The 24,997-nt window shown below is 34.7% G+C and overlaps 1 protein-coding gene across 1 annotated transcript in view; it reads right to left on the bottom strand.

Moving 5' to 3' along the window:
- LOC150086288 (SRSF protein kinase 3-like) overlaps positions 1 to 24,997 on the bottom strand; it is a 406,569-nt gene that overhangs the window by 187,213 nt on the left and 194,359 nt on the right. The window contains exon 12 of the mRNA XM_090374450.1: positions 246 to 340. Within this exon, the coding sequence (XP_090230576.1) occupies positions 246 to 340 (95 nt within the window). The remainder of the gene's footprint in view (positions 1 to 245; positions 341 to 24,997) is intronic.

Here is a 24,997-nt window from a genome sequence, read left to right as displayed (position 1 = left end):
AAATATTCAAGTGCTTGGTCAATTTTCTCAAGGGAAAAAGCTTTAATTCTTCAATTTTCAAATCCTCGTAACTGCGGGGACTTGGATAATGAATACTCGGATACTGGGGATTCCCTGTATATCCTGAATGGATGATCAATATATAAATCATATCCAAGAAGATTTACAAATAGATTATAAGTGTAGTGAAGCCTAAAAACCACTGAAATGATAAATAATGTACATAAAAGTCAGCATTTACTTACAACCCAACAGGCATTCCCAAGGTCTGCTATCTTCACTGATATATCACACACCTCATTAACAGGGTCAGATTTCAGATCCACAGACTTTTGATTTTCTGAAGAATTAGAATTTTTGCAATCAGAAAAATCTATAAATAGAGTAAGCAGAATAGATTAAAATATATTATGAAATTTATGATATTAAAGTGTAAAAAAGTATGGGTATAGATTAAAGTCATCCTTGCTTGTCCATTTCTGGTGAAAAATTCCTACAAATTTAAAAGAAACAAATACCAGACATAAAAAAAAAAAATTTAATAAAAACCAACTTTAAATACAGTTTCCCCTTTTCAATTTCAAAATTATTATCTAATTATAATGTAGTCCACAGAGTGGTAAAGATGCTCATTGCAGTCCCCTGCTGAACTGCAGAATGATTTATTTATTTAAGACCTACATTATCCATTTAAAATGTAGGACATAAAGAGAGAAAATGTTGACACCAAGTTATGTAACATAGAGTAGTAGACTCAAATATACATTTACTTAAATTGAGTGGACCATGCCATAATATCAAGAAAAAGGTTTCTGAGTAAATAAATGTAGCAGGATAGAGAAGTTCCAGAACTGAAATTTTTATTTAAATAAATATATTTACAGATTCACACTGAATTATTTTCTACTGATAGTATAATTGCAAAAAAAGCTTCTCAAAAGATTTTTTTTTTAAAAAAATCCCAATTGCATTTCTTGAAGCTGCCATAACTACTTCACTAAAAAATATTTCTTTCATGAGTTCTTTAGTTTAGGAAAAAATGAAATTCGTGTGGCTCATGGTTAGGTGAATAAAGAACGGTGATCCTGCACTTTAGTGTCATGAGTCACGGTCAGCCCATAAGTCACCACCATCAGCTCCAACCTGTCGTGAATCATATTCTGATGGGCAGTTCTGACTTGCTGAGCATGCGTGACACTCACTTTATCTGTCAGTCTAATAATAATAATATTAGACTGGCAGATACAGCAGTAATCTGTGCTGGGAATTGTTATGGAGCAATTCCGACTTGGCTGAGCATGCGTGACACTCACAATTTCTGCCAGTCCATGTGCTGGGAACTGTCACGGAGCATGAGCAACACTCAATATCTGCTGTACTATATACTGGCAATGTACTACATATGTGCATTATTTTATTTATTTTATTTTTTTTTTTTCGTTTTCAGAAAGAATAAAAAACAATAATGGAAATAGGTAATTATTATTTTCAGGTAATATATTTTGTACTGCCTGAAAATAATAATGAGTATATTTTGTGATTATATATATGTACAGTCGAACTTCCCTATAACGAATTCAATAAATCCAGCGGGGGGAAAAATTCTTTATAGAGAAATTTCGTTATACAGAGAATATCTTTTTTATTAGTAATTGTTATTTAATTAGAAAATGAATTTACATTTATTTTTAATGTATTTTATTTCAAAAACACTTATTTAAATTACGTTTACACAATTTTGGCCGGTAAATCACAAATTTAAAAAAATCTGTAATTTTCGTTTGCATAGTACAATTAAAAAATGTCTGATTCTCAAAGAAAACCTCACATTTGTTCTTTCACAAAACCTCACAGTTTTGTGAACGTTTTCCCAAAACTGTAGACCCATAAGAACCGTTTTAAAAGCATTAATCATTTCTTCGTGAGTTGGCTTTTCTACGGGTTCTGATGCATCTTCGGCGTCATTGTTAGTTCCTTCGTGATCGTGGTTGCGTCTGACACTGTTCAGCAGTATTTCATCTTCATTTGGATGTTCTGTTGTAGTCAGATCTTGATCTACATAAACATAACTATCCAGTGTTATTTCATTTTCGATGTTTCCAGACGATTCTAATAATGTTCAAAAGTTTTTCAGTTGTGAAAGGGGCAGTTCATCTTGCTTGTCCAGTTGTTGTTCGACTTCTGTATTCAATGCAAATTCCGTTTTTTAAAAACAATTTTGAATAGTATATTCAGTGACATCGTTTGTCCAAACTTTTGCCAGTTCAGAGATGCAATCTCTAAGGTTAATTGTAACCTCCAAATTTCTATTTTCTGATAACACATTGACAATCTTCATTATTATTCTCTTTCGATAATGAAATTTAAAATTTTTAATAATGCCTTGGTCCATTGGCTGGAGTTTTGATGTCACGTTTGGTGGTAAAAACAACTTCACACTTTTAAGTTTGGCAGAAATACTGGCAGGATGTGCCGGACAGTTGTCAGTTACCAACACGATTTTTCTTTTTTCTTTTGTTAGACGCTTGTCTAGTTTTAATATCCACTCATCAAAGATATCACTTGTCATCCATGCCTTTTTATTAAAGGTGTAGTCAACTTCCAAAGATTTTGTGCCTCTAAAACATCTTGGGTTTTTTGACTTTCCAATGACTAAAAGTCTTAATTTTTCACTTCCTGTCATATTTGCTCCAATTACCACAGTGATTCTTTCTTTGCTTTGTTTTCCGCCAAAACATTTATCATCCTTAAAAGCTTGTTTGTTTGTTATTTGGTTTTTAGAAGCATTAGCTTAGTTGCTATCTTAGTGGCCATATTGCTCCGGGGATATGCGGTGGTCATTCCCTGACCTTTCCGCATCCTCCGTATTTGGTGGGCATGGGCTCGAACCCCGGTCTAATCAACAAGTGTGTGCTACGCACTGCTGCTCCTGCCCACCTGGCTACGGAGGCGCATCCTTAAAAGCAAGTGTTCTATTTGGTAAACATTTAAAGAATAAACACATTTCGTCAGCATTAAAAACATCCTTAGGTTCATATTCTTCCAAAATCTTCTTTAAGGTATTGTTCCTCCAACTGTTGCAATCTTCTTCGCTTACATTAACACTTTCTCCACAAATAACTTTTTCTACAATTCTGTGGCGCTTCTTAAATTTATCTAGCCACCCAGTGCTCACACTGGGTGGCTAGATAAATTTTCACTTTCAGAGCTTGTTGCTTAATTATTGGACCCAATATTGGTATATTCTTTTCACATATCATTTGCACCCATTTTAGAACAGCTTTATCAACGTCTTCGTATATACACAACTTAATTTGCTTCTTTTCTGCTCCTCCTTCAATTTGTATTTAAAATTGATTCTCAATTTTTTGAAATCGTAGATAAGCTGCTTGCAGGTATGCCATATATCTGTACAATATCTTTTTTCTTAAAACCCTGGTCAATATCATGAAGAATCTTTACTTTGTCATTAATACTTAAACACTTTCTCTTCGACATTGTTTCTGCAACTGTAAAAATTACTCTACTGCAGCTCTTGCCAATACACGCACCACAAACTTCGCTGCACTGGCCATATAGTGAATTGTTAGTACCACCTACTCAATGACGTTCACTTGCCAATTCAACAGTATCACGTGACTTTTGCTATCAATCACTTTGAAGAAATATACGACTTTGGGAATTTCTTTAATTCTTCTTTCATTCATATATACACAATAGAAAAATTTATGGTTAATGTATGCTGTATGTTGCTTTCCAAAAAAAAAACAGCATATGCATATAGCCTATGTGATTGATGACAAATTGTTCTAAAAGAACGAAATAAAAAAATAATTCATGAAAACCGTCTATTGGGAGTCCAGTTAGATGAGAACAGACGTATCATATAATGACTGACAGGAAAGTCATATGGTACGGTTGAGGTGAGAAGCGAATGTCACTCAGTAGGCGTTACTAAAAACCAACTGTGGCAGCATTCTATGTATTGCTGCCGCAGTACGCTAAAGATTTACCACAGTGAATTTCGTTTTCCCCTTAGCCAAAATCAATTTACAAATCTACCCTATTATTTAAATAAAACTAAATGCAACTAGGCATAATATTTTAAGATTCTATATCTATATAATATCGGGTAGATACACTATAGACAACTCTTAAAGAAAAACTATGATAGTAGCATGAAAAGCATCATTTCATCTGTATCTCATATTGTGATCGTCCTTCACGAGTTGCCCATGTATTGCACTTGTAAAGTTTATGGCCACTTTTAAGAAAACCCATTTGGTTTTATAACTGTAACAAAAATGAAACAAAGACCCTCCTAAGGGTGTCAATGGCCAAAAGTATTCACTAAAAGGATGATTAATTCCAGATGGTAATGTGCAATTTCGGAGGGAAGGAGGCCGTATATTTGAGTGGCTGTTTAGCAGTAAATGCTTGAAAATCTTCAAAAATGCTTTTACTAATTTTTTTAAAAATTCATTATAGAGAGACTAACACTTCGCTATATGGGGTTAATTTTACATGTAATTTCATTTCAATGAGCTATGTTTTGCAAAAAAATTAATAATATAGAGAAATTCGTTACATAGAAGTTCGTAATAGAGAAGTTCCATTGTACACATCACACCTTGCAATGTTATCAATTAATGTATAAGACACACTTGCCTATCAATTGTAAGGTTCTTTCTGTGGGCGACACTTACCTTTCTGTCATAGGGTCCTTCTGGGGGGAAAAAAAAATCACAATCAGAATGGGCCTGTACACCCATTAAATTTAGGTACAAAGGCATATGGTGAGGCAATTCGGCATAGTCAGTTCTTAATTGGTAACACTGCAATGTGCGATGTGTACAAATTATTACAAATATATACAAATAATCAAAAATATACTTGCATTATTATTTTCAAGCAATACAAAATACATTACCTGAAAATAATACTTAAAAATTAATAATTACCTATTTCCTAATTATCTAAGAGTTTTCTATATATCCTATGCATTGTTTTTATAATTATCTAATTTTATTTTCATAATCAAATTCTTCTCTAGTCAGGAAATTGTTTTTTAATCTTTCTGAAAATGGGAAAAAAAATAATAAAATACTGCGAATACGTAGTACATTGCCAGTATACAAAGGGTACTAGGAAAGTTTTGCAATACAGCTTTGTTTATTTAATTTTTTCAAAGTAATTTCCTCTACATTCAATACACCTCTCCATCCTCCGAAACCAATCTTTAAACCAGTTCTGCCAAGTTTCACTAGGGAGTAAAGCACACTCGTTGTCCAAGCCCGTAGAAGGTCCTCATCACTGGAAAACCGCCTCCCTTTTAGCTTCATTTTCACATGCGGGAACAGTGCAAAGTCGCAGGGAGCAAGGTCTGGACTGTAGGGAGGGTGCTCGAGAAGTTTCAGTCCTGTCGTGGTCAAATATTCGGTGCAGGCTTTGCCGCGGTGAGCTGGAGCATTTTCGTGATGGAGGTACCAGGTGTCCATTCTTGACTTTGGCCGCAGGTTCTTCATAGATCCAATGACTTTAGGCAGGCATTGTTCAGTATACCACTTAGCTGTGACTGTCTTCTGCGTGTCCAAAACGACACGTTCCACAATTCCACTCGATTTGAAAAATACAGCTATCATTTTCTTCTTTACAGATCGGGATTTTCTGACAATTACGGGTGTGTCGTCATCATCAAAGACCCAAACTTTGTTTTGAGCCTTGGTCGGCAGATCGTAATAGTACAGCCAAGTCTCGTCACCTGTCACGATGTTGTTCACATACCGAGATTGTCCCTTATCAAACTTTTTTAACATCTCCCGGCACCAAGTCACACGTCGTGTCATCTGCTCTTCAGTCAGTTGATGCGGCACCCAGAGAGAACAAAGTTTCTTCACGTGCAAATGATCTTGCAGAATCGAACGAATTGCTGGTGCATTTAGGCCCAAAGTATCCTCTATCTGTTGGTAGGTCACTCGCCTGTTTTCGTCAAGCATTTTCCTCACAGCAGTAACGTTTTCCTCCGTAACTGACGTTCGTGGCCTTCCCGGCCTCTCAGAATCCTCCAGAGTGAAATTTCCCCTTTGGAATTCTCTATACCACCTGAATATCGTTGTACGATGTGGACAATCATCATCTAGTGCAAGATGATTTCGTTTTGCGGTATAATTTCGTGCGTGGTTGAACCACGCACGAAATTATAACTGTCCTTATCTCATTTCGTGACCACGATGCCATCGCAAGCACTTTACACTCTCACTACTAATGAATAACTGAGCCCATCGACTTGGCGCGGCGGCTACTATGCACGTATGAACATGTCTCAACATGCAGCAACAAGCAGCTTCCTGTGATTCATTGTTACGTCATATTGCAAAACTTTCCTAGTACCCTTTGTATAGACTGGCAGATACAGTGAGTGTTGTGCATGCTTAATCAAGCCGGAACTGCTCTGTCAGAATATGATTCACTACAGGTTGGAGCTGGCGGTCACTTGCCAACTGACCGTGACTCACAACACTAAAGTGCACTGAGTGAACTAACAATTATGGTAAAAGGGAATGGGAATGGAAGAGCAAATGTGGTTGGACGAGATTGGGACTAACTTACATTACTTTATATATATACTAACAAACATTTACTAACCACACAAACACTGCATTCTCCCCTGGCCTGCAAAAAACTTGCGGCTAGGCCTGCACCACACCTGAAGAATTACAGTAAATTGAGGTGCCCAGAGAGTGCAGTGCAGAAAGCAAGAGTCGAATAAATGAAATGAAAGCTAGAAGAATGAATGAAAGTGTAAATGTGTGAGAAAAAGAACACAAACCATAAATGCTACAGTTAAGTAAACACTAACCCTAGTGTTTTAATTAGTATTTAAATTTACATTACACATCATTGCAGTTCTGGAGGCTGTACCTAAAAAAGGCAGAAGTTCTGAAGAAGGTTCAGAGAAACGCAAACAGATTAGTGATGAGTGCAAAGCAATGCACAAATGTAAAATGACTGAGATGGTGTTGACTGCAAAGTTTGACAACTAGACATATAACGGGAGATCTAAATGAGCTGCATATGGCACTGAAGGGATCGAGTAAAATGAACAAGGGAAGGGCTGTCTCCCTGTAGATGAGGGAAAAATCTAGGGGACACAAAAAAGCTCAGGGAATAACAGAAGATTTGATCTCATGAAGTTCACCTATGAGCAGTGGATTGCTGAACACTGGAATGCCACTACCCAAAGTGGCAAAGACAGTGAGTTTGGCTAAATTTCAAAACAGAACTGGATGTTTATTTTGTTGGAATGGGAATACTGTGGATATTCTGTTTATTATTATTATTATTTTTTTCTGTTGATGAAGAGAAAGTCTGCTTCCTTGCATTATTTGGCCTTACTAATACTAATATCTCCAGGTATGAATTCATGGTGTATTTTGCCTTTACAGTCAAATAATAATTCTAGCATAACTTAACCACAAGATCTGTCAATCTGAATATTTTTCTTCCTAGGAGACACAAGAGACAGTCATTCAATCCGAGGGAATGTGGTATTATCTTTACAACCCACATTTTTTATGTGGGTTGTAAAGATAATACCACATTTCATCTCCTGTTTTAAGAAATCCTGAATCACGAACATAAATTTTGACTACTTCTGAAAGTTTAACAGCTGTTTTCAATTTTGAGAAACTGTCTGCTGTTGTTATTTACAGTCAGCGTGAATAATTCCTTTAAGACAGGAGACAAGTTCAACAATTGTTGATATGTAAGGTTCTCTATACATTGCAAAATCTTCAATGATATTGCATTCATCTTTGGAGTGTTTTAATCATTCAAATGTAACACTTCTTGATAAAGTGTTTTTATTGTATTATGTTCGACCAATCATTTCTATAGTCTCCGAGGAAGATTTCTTCAATAAAAAAAAGTTAAATTTTACATATCTTTATTCAAAAAGTAGCATTATAAAAAATAATGACATTAAATTATTTTCCATCAACTATTGATAAAAATAATCTGTTGTGTATTGTGAAAACGACCCACCTTATACTGTAAAAATTTTAATCACTCTAGGTTAAAAAATAAAAAAGTTTTTCTTAATTAACATTCAGATATTTTTAACAAATTCAGTTCTGGAACTTATTTTGTTTATTAATAATATACAAACAAAATTATGAATAATATACAATTAAAATTATATAATATCTTGTTTATTAATTAAAATATGTATTTTGTATACTGTATTAACTGGTATATGTATTACTGTTGACAGCTTTTTTTTTTTTTTTTTTTTTTTTGTAAAGTGAGTATTGTTGCAAATAAATAAAAATTCACATTTAAAATATAACGTAAATATTAATTTAAAATATTCAAGATATGGATCAAATTAACTTGCATACACCTCGAAGGGCATTTTTTTTTATAAGATCACATAAGTCAATGAGTTACTAACATTGAAGGGATGTGTAGAGGAAAGTGACATTTTTTAGATGAGATTTCTGTACTCTGATACAGTATTCCAAGGGCCGTCTTACAATTGCCTCATACAGTGAGATTATGATCTCCCTATCTCTCCAGGCTGTTGTTTGATAAATCAGCAATGACATCATATGGGATTTCCTGTTTCCTATCCACCTGTATCATAACTCCTAGATCATTGCTTGTACGATAACTCTTTCTTCCTCTATTGTTTTTAATTCAACCCCATCAAGTGTATAAGTTTTGGAGCAAATGGATGGGTGAAATGGGGAGCTTTTATTTTCCCCGTTCTTCCTGGATGATGCTGTATAAGCTTGCTTTCTTGCACCATATGCCTACTAAGACTAAAAGTTATTCTGAGGTTGTTATTCCCCAAGTGTAAGCCTTGCATTTTGCTGAATTAAAACATAACTGGCACTTTACAGACCATCCTTGAAGCCTGTCCAAGTCACCCTGAAAGAGCACTGCCTGGCACTGATTATTATTCTCCCAATATATACATCATCTACAAATTTTGACATTGCACTCTATCCCCCATCAATTATGTTTATGAAAATTGGAAACAACAGTGGTCCAAGAAACGATCGTTAGCGGATGCCACTTCTGTTGTTACACCCACATGAAGAATATCCATTAACAATAAACCTTTGCCTCCTGTCAAGATTCTAAGATGAATCGCGATTCATCTTAGAATCTTGCCTGTAATCCCAACACGATGCAGATTATACAGTAACCTCTCATAACAAATAAGTCAAATGAATTGCAAAAATCCAAATAAACTATGTTGAAATTTTTCCCTATATCATGACTAACAGTGTTGAAACAACTGTTAGTTAAATATGATTTTCCCTTAAGAATATGAGAGGTGGCAATGAAAGAGGATGGAAAAGACAGAATGGTTAAAAAGGTGAGAAATGAGGTTTTGAGAAGGGTGGGTGAGAAGAGATGTTTTACTGAAATAATCTCATGGTGGAAGAAAAATTGGAATGGACAAGTGTTATGAGATGAGAAATTAATGGCGGGAAAAGTAGGGAGGAAACCCAGAGGGAAATTGAAGAAAACCAAGATCGATAAACCGAGAGGGGATTGTAGTCAATATGGGGACACGAAGAGAGCAGAGTAGAATTAGCGGTGCAAATTATGCAGGAAAGCAAACTCATACAGAATCAATCAAAAAAAAAACCTTCCTGTATTACCTATCATCCCACCTAGTTCTTCTGTAAATTTATTCAAAGTACCCACTTCACAACACCAAATGGAAGATTCTTCAAACAATCAAGTACACACTGCTTAAAGCAAATTTCAACACATCTATTCTGCAACCATCCTTCCTCAATTTAAATCTGATGCCTAGTGTTGTCTGAGCAAGAAGTGTTGCTCAGAAAACACACCAGACTAGGTAGTAGATAACACTCATCAACCGGTGCAATACCACCACGTTTCTTATTAGTATTAGTAATGGCCACATGGTGCAAGAAAGCCTATGGCTTATGCTGCACCAGCCAAAAAAAAAAAAAAAAACCCTGAATAAAACAATGATAAAAAAAAAAAAAAGTAAATAAATAAATAATAATAATTAATAAAAGAAAAGGAAATTAAACCTATCATCCTATGTTCTTCCCTGACCCAAAGGTACTATCCAGATGACATTTGAATTTCCCCAAACTGTCAGCCTCTACCACACATGTAGGCAACTTATTCCAGTAATTTATAACTCGCTGGCTAAAATAAAACTTCCTGCAGTCCAATCTAAACATTTCCCCCCGTAACTTGAATTTATGTCCACTAGTTCTAGCATCATTTATAATCTTGTAAATTTCGTCCTCATTCATTTTACTGATGCCTCTCAGAGCCTTAAATACCTCAATCAAATCTCCGCTAAGGTGTTTAGTTTCCAAACTCTGCAACCCACATATTCGAAGTCATTCTTCATAAAGAAGCCCTTTTGATGATCTTACCAGGCGAGTTACCCATCTTTGCATCCTTTCAAGAAGCTCGATGTCTTTCTTTAAGTGCAGTCTCCATACTTGAACACAGTATTCCAAGTATGGTCTAACAAAAGCATTATATAATGGGATTATAACGTCCCTATCTCTACTTGCAAAAGTTCGATAGATCATCGAGGACACCATGGGCCTTCCTTGCAACCTGTTTACAATGCTCAGAGAATTTCATGTCTGACCGTATTGTAACACCCGTCCCTTTCCTCCAGTACTGGGTTTAGTTGAACTCCTTATTGGACGCTTGAAGTGGTGGAACCCATGTTTAGTCTCCAGAGCTAAGTTCCTGTCAACACTTCCCTATCTCTTCCATCATGCAGAATGACTGATGACTTTTGAGGTGATGATGGACATTATGGTGAGATCCAATCTTCCTTACATTTCAAGGGTACAGCCCTAAAATGGTGTTTGCAGGCCGGCCGCTAGTTAGTACACTGGACCGAACCTATTGGTAACTCTTAAGGAGGTTTCCGGATCAGGCTAGGGTTTCCTCCTAAAGTTTCCGGATCAGCTAGGGCTGATCCGGAAACCTCCCCTACCAGATAGTGACTGGAGGGGGTCCAAGTAATGTGTATGGGGGAGGGCATTCTCTACACCATGTTATGTCAAGGAACTGAACATATTTTCTTACAATGTGTACGCAATATCCAAAGATTTCATTACTTCATATAGCAGTCCCCCCCCCCCCCACTTTTTCTTACTATTGAATACACCATGAATTGCCAAATAATGTCCATTTCCACTTGCAGTCTGCCAAACCCCATGTACTTTTTATGACAGAATTTCAGTTATCGGTTGATTCAACTACATCTCAGTTGCCCAAATTATTTGCTGTATGATTCGTTTCACCTCAAAGGTTGTACTTGTGCATATGTCCATTCCGATATTCCTTGTCAGAGACTTGGTAATTTGGAATCTCCTCTTTTCGATCTTCTCTGGCTTAAAATCTCTCTACCTCGTGTCAAATTCATCTGTTAACTCTACCATTCTCCCAACTCCACTAATCACTTGGAGCTCTTTGACTTCCTCCCTTTGCAACTTGACTTTCTCCAGTCCAACTTTCCTAACAGTGAGGTAATTTTCCTTGGTGATTTTAATGTTCACAACACCAGCTAGCTTCCGTTTTCTAGTCACACTGACCCAGCTGGTCGAGATGCTGAAGCTTTTGCAATTACTAATTACCTTGCACAGATTGTTCATTTACCTACAAGAATACTGGACAATCCTAACCATACAGTCAACAGACTTGATCTTTTTCTCACAAACAACCCTTTTAAGTACATGGTCGAAGTGAGTGGTCATTTAGGCACCTCAGATCACAACTTGGTGATTGTCTCTTCTCCAATGGAGCCATTATCTCATGGCTATTCCCAACCTCGTATTGTTTGGCATTACAAGAATGCAAAATGGGATGACCTGCGAGATTTATTTTCTTCTTTTCCTTGGTCGGATTACTGTTTCAAAACTTCGGATGTCAATGTGTTTGCTCAGATTGTGTCAGTGAAATTATTCTTGTAGGAATGAAATCATTTATTCCACACTCCACTTTAAAATCTTGTCCTTTATCTAAACCTTGGTTTTCCAATAAATGTGCTAAGGCTGTTCAAGAGAAGAATGTTGCATATCGTAATTGGCTTGTTTCCAATTCTTCAGTTTCATTTTCTGCCTACACCAAAGCTCGAAACAATTGTAAAGCAGTTATTTTGCCGATGATAGCACAATCCCCTCTGGGTTTATCGATCTTGGTTTTCTTCAACTAGATTTTGAACAAACTAAGAGTAGAAAACTTGCTTCTTGCCCTAATGTTAGCCGAGCATTCTGGTCTCTTGCCAAAGCTATCGGCCGCAATGTTTGCCCATCTCTGCTCCCACCTCTGTCAAAACCAGATGGTTCTGTTATCACTTCAGCCAAGGTTAAAACTGTCCTGCTAGCATCCCATTTTTGTTCCAACTCGTGTTATTAATGATCTTGGTAAAACACCTCCAACCATTCCGAACACGCTCCATTCAATGCCTCCTGTGGTCTTCCGTCAAAAGGATATCAGAAGGATTTTGACAAATCTTGATGCAAAGAAAGCTCTAGGTCCTGATGGTATTTCTCCACTTGTTCTCAAAATCTGTGCTCCTGAACTTACTACTGTTCTTTGCTGCCTTTTTTTGCTTTCTTATTCCAAAGGTGTTTTTTCTTCTGCTTGAAAATTTGCTCATATCCAGCCAGTTCCTAAAAAGGGTGACAAATCCCTCCTATCCAATTATCATCCCATTGAAATTACTTCTACTCTTTCTAAAATAATGGAGAAATCAATTAACCGCCAACTCTTAAAACTACCTAGAAACCTTCCATCTGATCAAAGATTGCCAGTATGGATTCCGTTAATGTCGATCCACTGGTGATATTCTTTCTTATGTTACTGATTTATGGACAAATTCAATGGAAACTTTTGGTGAAACACAAGCAGTTACTCTTGACATCTCAAAGGCTTTTGATCATGTTTGGCATAAAGGTCTTCTAAACAAGCTCTTATGGTTTTCCAGTTTTCTCTCTGATCGCTCACTGAGGGTGATGGTAGATGGCTCTCTGTCTTCTAACTTCTCCACTATTGCTGGTGTCCCCCCAAGGTTCAGTCCTTTCCCTCACTCTTTTCCTCTTGTATATTAATGACCTTCTTCCAATGACTGGAAATTCTATCCATAGTTTTGCCGATGATAGCACATTGGATTCCACTTTCCATTTTGAGAAACCTTGTACTGCTCAATCAGCTTCAACTTCTCGAAAATTTGCTACCGATTCCTTAAATGCTGATCTCCAGGTAATCCTCCAGTGGGGCAAAGACAACTTAGTTGATTTCAACCCTTCTAAAACTCAGTCTTGTCTTATATCTTGCAAAAAGGATTCTTCTGCTCCTATACTTATCTTTGGTGACACTCCAATTTCTAGGCAATTTGATATATCTCTCTTGGGGATTGCCCTGACTTATAATCTCTCTTGGCACAAGCACATTACAAATATTGCTTCCACTGCATCTAAAACACTTGGTTTTCTCTTTCGCTCTTGGCGTTACTTTTCTTCCAAACAGCTATTCACTCTGTACAAATCGAAAAACACTATTTAAACACACAACACATTTAATCGATAACAGTATTGATTGCTTATGTTTCTTTAAGAGCTTGCTTTATTCGAACAGGTAGTGTGGTTGCTTAGACATAACCAAATTTGCAAATTTGTTCTTCCAAACAGCTATTCACTCTGTACAAATCGAAAAACACTATTTAAACACACAACACATTTAATCGATAACAGTATTGATTGCTTATGTTTCTTTAAGAGCTTTCTTTATTCGAACAGGTAGTGTGGTTGCTTAGACATAACCAAATTTGCAGTTTCAATATGTATATATTTTTTTTTTATAATAACTGTATGTTTAATAATTTTTTGTTAGAATATTTATTATTGTAATAAAAGTTTGATTTAAAACATGAATTCAAGTTTTAAATCACTTGTCTTTTCCTTACTTTATTGCACCTAATTGTCATCAAAATCTATTGCGAAAAGATTTTTTTCTTCTTCTTTTTTTTTTCTAGAACACCAATTTCATAAATTAAAAATACCAAAATACCAGTACAGTAAACCCCCACTATTCGCGGGGGTTACGTTCCTGAGAAATGCCGCGAATACTGAGTTATGGCTCCCATAGTAATAAAGGGGTTCCATTCCAAAGTATGAAATATATAAGAAAAACTAGTCTAAAATTTTGTTTCCTTCATAATATGACTATGTACATACAGTATACATAGTGAAATGCAAGCATATGGCATCGAAATGAAAATAAGAAACAATTTAATATTAAATGTAATATTTATCAGAAATTTCAAACTGTGCCTTTGCTAGCTAAAAAACGTATCGCCAGTGCTATCACCAGTTTCGCTAAAGTGTTGATAAAGGAGTTTTGCATTTTCACGAATGATGAGTGAACTTAACGGAATTTTATTTTGAGTTCGGTCTTCTATCCACAGATTTAAAGCCTTATTCCATATTTTCTAATTTAACATCGAGTTACAGAGCAAATTTTTGAAGAAATTAGCACGTTTTCACGGACATTACTGCGGATTTTTGCTTCCGATTTCTTGATTGATCGTACCGTTGACTCATTGATTTCATAATGTTTTGCCACTGAGGAGACACTTTCACCATTAGAAATTTTGTCTAATAACTCAATTTTATTCGCTAATGTCATCACCTTCTTTGATATTTTCAAATTTCACATTCCCTTGTTATTCGTAGCCATATTTTTGTACGGGTTAGAAAGAACGTGTCCAAATAAAGTCACTTTCTTCCGTTAACACACTCGAAAAAGTCTGTTTTACACTGCAAAATGGTAGATTTATCACTTTTGTAAGCATATCAATTTATAAATTGATAAATTTATTCAATTTATAAGCATATAAATTAAAGGCAAACGACGAAACCTTCCATGACAAGTACATAACACATACTGAACAAGGATTAGCGAGAAACATCCATGCTCGCGATTTTGTCACCCCCCCCCCACCCACTGAGCCCTGTTTTGACCGGGAAAGATAATTTTAGCCACGCCCATGTTTTTTTATGGCGGAAAAAGTTCACGGCGCTTTAAATTTCACATTTTTTTAGGTTTCATTTTATATTAAATCAGCGACTGCGAATAGCGGGGGTTTACTGTATTAAGATTTTGACCAGTGTTGTGGGCCCTACTAGCATCCTTATTTTTCTTCAAACTCGTGTGGATACAACCTCTCACCGTTCCCAGTTGCTAGTCTCCATTCGATGCTTCCTGTTGTCTTCGATAAAAAGGATGTCAGAAGGATTTTGACGAATCTTAATGCCAAGAAAGCTCCAGGTGCTGATGGTATTTCTCCGCTTGTTCTCAAAACCTGTGCATCTGAACCTACTCCTGTTCTGTGTCGTATTTTTTCACTTTATTATTCTAGGGTTTTTTTTCTTTCTGCTTGGAAATTTTCTCATATCCAGCCAGTTCCTAAAAAGGGTGACAAATCCCTCAAATCCAAATATCATCCCATTGCAATTACTTCCACTCTTTCTAAAGCAATGGAGACATTAATTAATTGCCAACTCTTAAACAATCTAGAAACTTTCCATCTGGTCAATGATTGCCAGTATGGATTCCGTCAGTGTCGATGCACTGGTGATATTTTCATTTTTCAATGGAAAAATATGGACATTTTCAATGGAAAAATTTGGTGAAACTCAAGCAGTTGCTCTTGACATTTCAAGGCTTCTGATCATGTTTGGCATAAAGGCCTTCTAAATAAACTACCATCTTATGGTTTACAAACTCTTGTTTTATAATTAGTTATCCAGTTTTCTCTCTGACTGCTCACTGAGAGTGATGGTAGATGACTCTCTGTCTTCTAACTTCTCCACTAATGCTGGTGTCCCTCAAGGTTCAGTTCTTTCCCCCACATATTAATGACCTTCTTCCATTGAACAAAAATTCTATCCGCAGTTTTGCTGATGATAGCACATTCCACCTTCCAGTTTGAGAAACCTTGCCCTGCACAATCAGCTTCAACCTCTTGAATATCCACTACCAATACCTTAAATGCTGATCTCCAGATAATTCTCCATTGGGGCAAAGAGTACTTAGTTGATTTCAGTCCTTTCTCATATCTCACAAAAAGGATTTTTCTGCTCCTATGCTTATTTTTGATGGCAATCCAATTTCTGGGCAAGATCATATATCTCTGTTGATTACTCTGACTTCTAATCTCTATTGGCATAAGTGCATTACAAATATTTCTTCCTCTGCATCTAAAAAACTGGGTTTTTGCTCTCAGTATTACTTTTCTTCCAAACAGCTGTTCACTCTGTACAAATCGTAAATCTGCCTTAACACGGAATATTCCATGTTAAGGCTTCAAGATTCCATTCAAAAGAGGGCAGTAAGGTTAATTAATGACTCATCTCTAACAGAGTCTCTCTACTCTCTGTCTTATAAACTGTGTCTGCTGATGCCTTTTCTATAGATACTTCCATGGGCATTGTTCTTCTGAATTGGCTTCTATAATTCTGGCTCTCTTTATCTCTTCCGAAGCATCCCAAACACGTGCTGCAACCAGTTAACATCCTTTTACTGTCCAACTTGAAACTCAGAGAACCAACTTTTCTTCTTCCTCATTTATTCATTCAACTTCTGTTTTCTGGAACAACCATCCTTCATACAAGTTTCTGAAAATTACAATCTACAGAAGTTTAAGTCTAACGTCAACAAATTCCTTCTTTCAAATCATGCACGGTACTAAGTACTATAAATTCTAATACCTCTTTGTGTTTGGGGTTTTCATAGAAAAGAAAAGAAAAAGAAGATTGCCATCAGCACTTAGCTTACTAAGTGCTGATGACACCATTCTATTCACAGCCTTAAACACCTCAATCAGAGTTCCTCACAGTTGTCTGGTTTCCAGATGATGCAATTTGCAGAACTGGTGTTTTCATGTTCAGAGCACTTTTTTGTTCCACTCTCAAATCTTATTGCCTTTCTCTGCACCAATTCAAACTGATCCATATTCATCTTAAAATTAAGCTTTCAGACCTGTATGCAGCACTCAAGATGTAGCCCAAAAATTTCTTTATACAACAGGATGATCACCTCCTTATGCCTGCAGAAAAAATTCTTGTATATTACTGACAAAATCCCAGTTGTTCTAGCAGCTTGTCTGCAATGCTCAGAGAATTTCATGTTCAACTACACAATTAACTCAGGCCTTTTCATCATCCACAACCATGAGTGTGGCACCACATAGTTGTTATGTTATTCTCAGATTACTGCTGGGCATATGCAATACCTTGCATTTGTCAATATTAAACTTCAGTTGACACTTCTCAGCAAAGCAGCCTAATTTCTTTAGTTCTTGTTGCAGTAGCATTCAATGATTGGTGTAAATTTTCTACAGTAAAAGTTTCGGTTATGATGAATATGTATGAAACGTATACATCATAGCCGACCTGACAGAAACCAAAAGGAAGGAATAAAATTTAAACATAAATAAAAATTGAATGAAAGTTTGAATTAAAAAATATAGCAAAGAGCCAAGTATGAAATTTAAACAAAGTAACTTAAGATAAAGGAATAAAGTCAGGTATTTGACAACTTAATGTATGCTTAGACTGGAATCGGTAAAATTAGATGAGTGTGGTGAATACATAGCTACATTGAGTTGAATTCACTGATATAAATATACTGTACAGAGAACTATTGGCTTTCATCTTTGGTCACCAATGTCTCTATGATGTATTCACCACACTCAGCTAATTTTGCCTATTCCGGTCTAAGCATACAGTAAGTTGTCAAATACCTGACTTGATCCTTTTATCTTAAGTTACTTTTGTTTAAATTTCATACTGGGCTCTTTGCCTTCATTTATTAATTCAAACTTTAATTCAATTTTCCTTTAACAGGATTACCATACTCTTATACATTTACTTTTCAGCTTATTATAACATAGCCCCATCATTTGGCCTACGTGTATATGTTTTTTGCCACCGTATAATTCTTTATATATTAACGGTAATGTTTAATTTTGTATGACTGTATCACTGTAAAACATACTATTCCAGCCGCATTTCTTTTTCTTTCCCTTTTTCAATGTTAATTATAAATTAACTCCATGCACTTGTATTCTAAATACGACTAAAGAGGTCTCTATTTTCCTGTTATTTTGAATTTCTTCTCAGCTTACTATTAAGTCTGCTTCACTGCTATAAATTGCTTTCTCATTTGGTTTAAGCCTACATACATTCATCTACACTACTGAATTTGTGCTTCTCAGCTCCCTGCCTTTATTTTTACTGCCAGTTTATTTTCTTCTCGCATTTCTTGAAATACTCTAGGTATCGTACACTTTCGCTGTCTTATCATACTTTGTTTCGTTTTAGATTCGTTTCTCAACACATTTTTCCTTTGAACACAAGCATTTGGTATTAGCTCCCTTTTATACCAATGCCTACAAATGCCAAGCACTTACTACAAGGTTGGGCTTCACAAGCAAGCTTAGTGTTATTTAATAACTTTTTTATCTTTCTGCTAACTCTTTTATCTTTCTGCTAACTCTTTTATCTATCTTCTAAATTTCTTCCCGTTCGTTAAACTATTGGTGTAAAAAGAGGGTGAAATGAATGTTCCTACTATCCTACTTCTATTGCTATTTTTCGTCTTTATTTATTTTAAAATACTCCTTTTCCCTTCCCCATCCTCAATTTAATACTTTACCCTTATACCATCTGCTTGTTCCAAATTTATTTTTAAAATACACTGATTTCTTATCTATACAAAATTAAATCCTATACTAAATTCCACATATTTATATTAAATATATTGATATTAACCATTTTTATCTCAACTCAATACTTATTTTTACCTAAATTAATTTTTACCTACATATATTACACTGCATTGGGACTACCTTGTCCATACTGTATTATAAAGTGCTAATTTCATTTCATTCCTTTTTGGCCTTTCAATTTTTTCTACTACTATGGACAAGTTTAGAAACACAGTTCCTGATACATGGTCAAGTGTAGTCTCCTGATAAAATACCTGATTGTGTATCAATATTTATTTCTGCTGACATCAGATCAAGCATTTTTGCATTACCTGTATTAATTAGACCTTTTACTAAAATTGTTTCCCCCCCACATCTGATGACAGCTATACCATTTTAATTTTATTTTTATACTATTTTCATTTTCATTTTATTTTTATTTTCATACTATTTTCATTTTATTTTCATACTATTTTCATTTTATTTTTATTTTCATTTTTATACTATTTTCATTTTATTTTTATTTGCATTTTATTAATATTTTGTGTACTAATTTTACTTTACACTTTATATTGGCTTGGCAATTCAGCCCATAATTTACTTAATTCATCCTAACCTCTAGGATATTAACATCTCTAGGACATTAACATTCTTTCATCCTTTCACTAATCTACTACTCATTTGTTTCTACTTTCTCATTCTTATAGTTACTGGCACCTTGTGCAACTTTCACATCCATTTATACTTACTCAATCTCATTTAATATTAATACAAATTTACATATACTCTTGCATCCTTTAATATTTGTAAAATAATAAGAGGAGTTTACCTCAATATAGTACGTAGAACACTTCCGTAATGATACTCTCCAGAAATTAAAATGAAAAAATCGAAAACTTACATTTTTCTTTTCTTTTTTTTTTTTACTCTAATGTAGTTTTCGATTTTTTCATTTTAATTTCTGGAGAGTATCATACGGAAGTGTTCTATGTACTATATTGAGGTAAACTCCTCTTATTATTTTACAAATATTAATATCAACGTAGAACGTATTGACTATTACAGCTCTGATTCATACTATCTAATGCATCCTTTAATATATATATATATATATAATTACTATAGTAAGAGTATAATTGGTACTATATAGGTACTCAGTGTATTAAAACATAGGCATAAAAGTACTCTGTGGGCCATATGGCCAAAAGAACCTATAAAGACTAAGATAGCCTGTGCTGGTCTACTTTGCTATACCCTAGAAACAGAGGTGTACTGCTAAAAAAATTAGTACTGGAACGCTTGTCGATTAACTACAAATAGTTACCTACGCTTTTTTCATTTGCAAAAATAAATAAGTCAAAGATTAGAATATTTGTTCAGTATTTATTTATAACTATTAAATAAAAATTTCAAAAGTAAAAAACAAAGACAAAAAATTAAAAAAACCAGAAAAGAAAAAAAAAAAAAAAAAAAAAACTCCAAAATAATATAAAAAATACTGTTCAGAAGAATCATAGAAATTGCCATACAGGATCGATTACGTATTCTTGTGTGACTGCCCTTTTTGTTTGTTGGTTAACAGCAGAACGATGAGACCGCAACCAAGTTCAGACATAAAAATTTGGATTCCATAATTCTAATGGTGGACCGTGTAGTTTAATAAACAACAAACTTGCCACATATTCGATAAGAATACGGGATCTTTTCTCAGTTAATATTAAATTCATACTGCTGAAGTGCGGTGGCTCCTATGGTTTTGGCTGCTGACCCTCGGAAGAAGTAGTTGAAGTCCTGGCACCCACTGCATCAGGTAGCATTTTTGTTATCATTATTATTTTTATCTTAACCTTAATTTCATTTAATTTCAGGTAATCTGCTTTTACCTTGCTATATATATGGACAACTATGTAAACCGCTGTTTACTCAATAACTATATATTAGATGGCAAACTTACCTATAAACCAACTATTGGTGTTCCTATGGGTTCCCAAATATCAAGCTTAGTTTCCAACCTATTCCTGCATTATTATGAAAAACAATACACCATAAATAATCCAAATTATAACTTATTAGCTTTCAGATATGTAGATGACATCCTAGCCTTAAATACTAACTTTGAACCTATAGCCAAAGCTATTTACCCTGGTGAATTTAAGCTAAATAAAGAAAACTCCACCAATCACACAGCCAACTTCCTTGACCTCAATATTGCTATCAACAATACGTCCCCTCCATATAATATTAACATATATGATAAAAGAAATAAATTTAACTTTGATGTCATCTATCTTACCAAATGGCATTCCAATATTTCCAATGAAATACATAAAAATATAATATGTACCTAAACCATAAGACTAGCTAATATATGCAGTAACCAACTACTGTTCACCAAAACTCTACAACACCTTTATAATAAGCTGATCAACAATAATATCTGTATCTACTATAAAATACTGTTTCCATCCGCACCAGATGCCAACAGCAACCAACCATCGCTGACCAAATCCAGAAGCAAAGGCTTAGATGGTTTGACCACGTATGTAGAATGGGCGTGAATAGAATACCATCCACACTCCTTTGGAGACAACGACCCACCCAATGGAGCATTCAACAGACTGCGCCTAGGAAAACGTGGACCAAGCAAGTGGAAAATGACCTGAAGAGCCGACGTCTCGACCTTAATCAGGCCAGGACTGACGCCATGGATCGTAAGGCATGGAAGAACATCACAGAGCAAGTCCGAAACCCTGCGGCACCTACAGCAGCGCACTGGTTGCTGGACAACCGCCTCCTCCAGCCACCAGCTAAGGACGAAAGAAGAAGAAAAAAATACTGTTTCAATATAGTTTCTCATGTTATCAGTAATAAATTCAGTTCTAAATGTATATGTATAATTGTATATTATCTGGTGGAATTCAACTACTTAGTAAGTAATAGCTATACATGATTTCTGATTTAACTATTTTCTTCAGATTGATTACTTTGACTCTTTACTAACTTATGTTTTCACTTTTCTCATATATCCATTGGATTGTTTTAATAATCATTCATGAAATTACTTATAATTAACTTCCCTTGTTGAATCTTGGCTTACTTATATTTATCTGCCCATATTGTGTCTTGGCTGACTTCTAATGATTTGTTTTAGGATATGGTTGATATCATATGCAGAATTTACCTTGTGGATCTTGGATTTTTCAAGCTTATATTAATGTACTACACCTTTGAATATCCATTTCTAGTTTTTTCCACTAAAATCATATAACAACCCTCTGATTTTAGTGACTGATGTATACCACTTAACTGTTTCATGTCCATAAACTTGTTTCCTGTTCTTTTATAATTGGATTCTTAGCTACACTTCCAATGGATTTGTCAACTGGTTCTTTATAATTGGATTCTTTACTACACTACCAATGGATTTGTCAACTGGTTCTTTATTCTGGGATACATTTACTATTCTTTCTTTCCACAGTGAATCCACACCTGATACTAAATGTAGACATATCTAAATTGATATACATGGAATTATTTCCTGTTCTTACATACTGTAGTTAGTTCCTTGGAATTATTTCATTTACATGGACTTATTGCCTGTTCTTTTATAATTGGATCCATAACTACACCACCTTTGGATCTTTGTTCACCATGTTACTTATATTCCTGAAATGATATCACTACATTTTTGGATATAAAGCCAATTGATTATTTCTCCTTGGTTTCAGTTACTATTATTTCCATAGTAAATTCACCCCTGATTCTACCTGTGGATCTGTCTAGTTTTATATACATGGAATTATTTCCTGTTCTTCTATACCTTAAATGTTTCCCTGGAATATTTGCATATTCATGGACTTATTTCATCTTTAGTCACCATGTTACTTATATCCCTGCAGTTATATCACTTTGTAATTGGATAAAATGTTAACTGATTCTTTTTCCTTGGTTTCATTTACTACTATTTTCTGCAGTAAATTCACACCTGATACTACCTGTGAATTTATCTAGTATTATATATGGAATTATTTCCTGTACTTTAAATGTTTCCTTGGAATTGTTTCATATGCACAGACTTTTTTACATGCCATTGCTTTATGTCATGTTCTTTTATAATCGGTTCCATAAAATGCTACTCCTTTGGATCTTAAGTTACCATGTTACTTATTTTGTTGAATTTTAACCAGTTCTTTTTCCTTGAATGCACTTTCATGAAAATTTGGATAGATTATAATTATTAATTTATTTATTTCTCAAATGACGATGATTCTTATTTACCATACTCTTATACGTTTACTTTTCAGCTTATTATAACGTAGCCCCATCATTTGGCCACCATATAATTCTATTTTTTAACGGTAATGTTTAATTTTGTATGACTGTATCACTGTAAAGCCATACTATTCCAACCATATTTATTTTTCTTTTCCTTTTTTCAATGTTAATTATAAATTATCTCCATGCACTTGTATTCTAAATATGACTACACAGGTCTCTATTTTCCAGCTATTTTGAATTCCTCCACAGCTTAGTATTAAGTCCGCTTCGCTGCTATAAATTGCTTTTGCATGTATATTGCTCATTTGGTTTACACCTGCATACATTCATCTATGCTATTGAATTTGTGCATCTCAGTTCCCCACCTTTATTTTTTCCGCCAGCTTATTTTCTTCTTGCATTTCTTGAAATACTCCAGGTATCGTACACTTTCACTGTCTTAGCATACTTTCAGTTTCATTTTAGACTCGTTTCTCGGCATGTCTTGACACATATTTTTCCTTTCAATACAAGCATTTGGTATTAGCTCCCTTTTATACTAATGCTTACAAATGCCAGAGCCCTTACTACAAGGTTGGGCTTCATAATCCCATCAAGCTTAGTGTTATTTAATAACTTTTTTATCTTTCTGCTGTCTAATTCTAAATTTCTTCCCGTTCGTTAAACTATTAGTGTAAAAAGAGGGTGAAATGAATGTTCCTACTATCCTACTTCTATTGCTATTTTTCGTCTTTATTTATTTAAAATACTCCTTTTCCCTTCCCCATCCTCAATTTAATACTTTACCCTTATACCATTTGCTTGTTCCAAATTTATTTTTAAAATACACTGATTTCTTATCTATACAAAATTAAATTCTACACTAAATTCCACATATTTATATTAACCATTTTTCCCCAAACTCTATGCTTATATTAAACATATTGATATTAACCATTTTTATCCCAACTCAATACTTATTTTCACCTAAATTAATTTTTATCTAAATAAATTACACTGCTTTTGGAATTACTTTGTCCATACTGTATTAGAAAGTACTAATTTCATTTCATTCCTTTTTGGCCTTTCACTTTTCTTCTACTACTGTGGACAAGTTTAGAAATGCAGTTCCTGATACATGGTCAGGTGTAGTCCCCTGATGAAATACCTGATCATGTATCAATATTTATTTATGCTGACACCAGATCAAGCATTTTTTGCATTACCTATATTAGACCTTTTATTTAAATTGTTTCCCCCCCACTATCTGATGACAGCTATACCATTTTCATTTTATTTTCATTTGCTTTTTATTAATATTTTGTTGTACTAATTTTACTTTCCCCCACTTTATATTGGCTTGGCAATTCAGCCCATAATTTACTTATTTCATCATAACCTCTAGGATATTAACATTCTTTCACCTTTCACGAATCTATCACTCTTCTTTTTCTTCTTTCGTCACCCTTATAGTTACTGGCACCTTGTGTAACTTTCACATCCATTTATACTTACTTAATTTAATACAAATTATATACCACCACTTTGCTTATTGGAGGCTTGAAGTGGTGAAACCCATGTTTAGTCTCTAGAGCAAAGTTTCCGGCATCCCCCCCCACCATACTTCTCCTTCAACCCATGCACGGTACTAAGTACAATAGGTTTTGATACCTTTCGTGTTTGGGGTTTTCATAAAAAAAAAAAAAATATATACACACACACACACACATATAAAAACCGCAAAAGTTGTAGCACGAGGAGTTGAAACAAACTCCATCATACAGCTAACTGCTCTACACAACCAAACACTGTGTAATGAAAAGTGAACATCACATAACTGTTGTATTTGTTTTGGTTTCTTCTTCAAATAAAATCAGTTCGCATTCATTTCAGAAGTACACTGATGATGTTCTTAGACTAACCAAGGATAGATGTGGATGACTT

Source organism: Mastigoproctus giganteus, chromosome 5 (genome assembly GCF_048544385.1).
Source record: "Mastigoproctus giganteus isolate SK-2022 chromosome 5, ASM4854438v1, whole genome shotgun sequence".
NCBI classification, from domain to species: domain Eukaryota; kingdom Metazoa; phylum Arthropoda; class Arachnida; order Uropygi; family Thelyphonidae; genus Mastigoproctus; species Mastigoproctus giganteus.
Note: the sequence above shows the minus strand (reverse complement) of the source record. Positions and strands in the feature narration are given on the sequence as shown.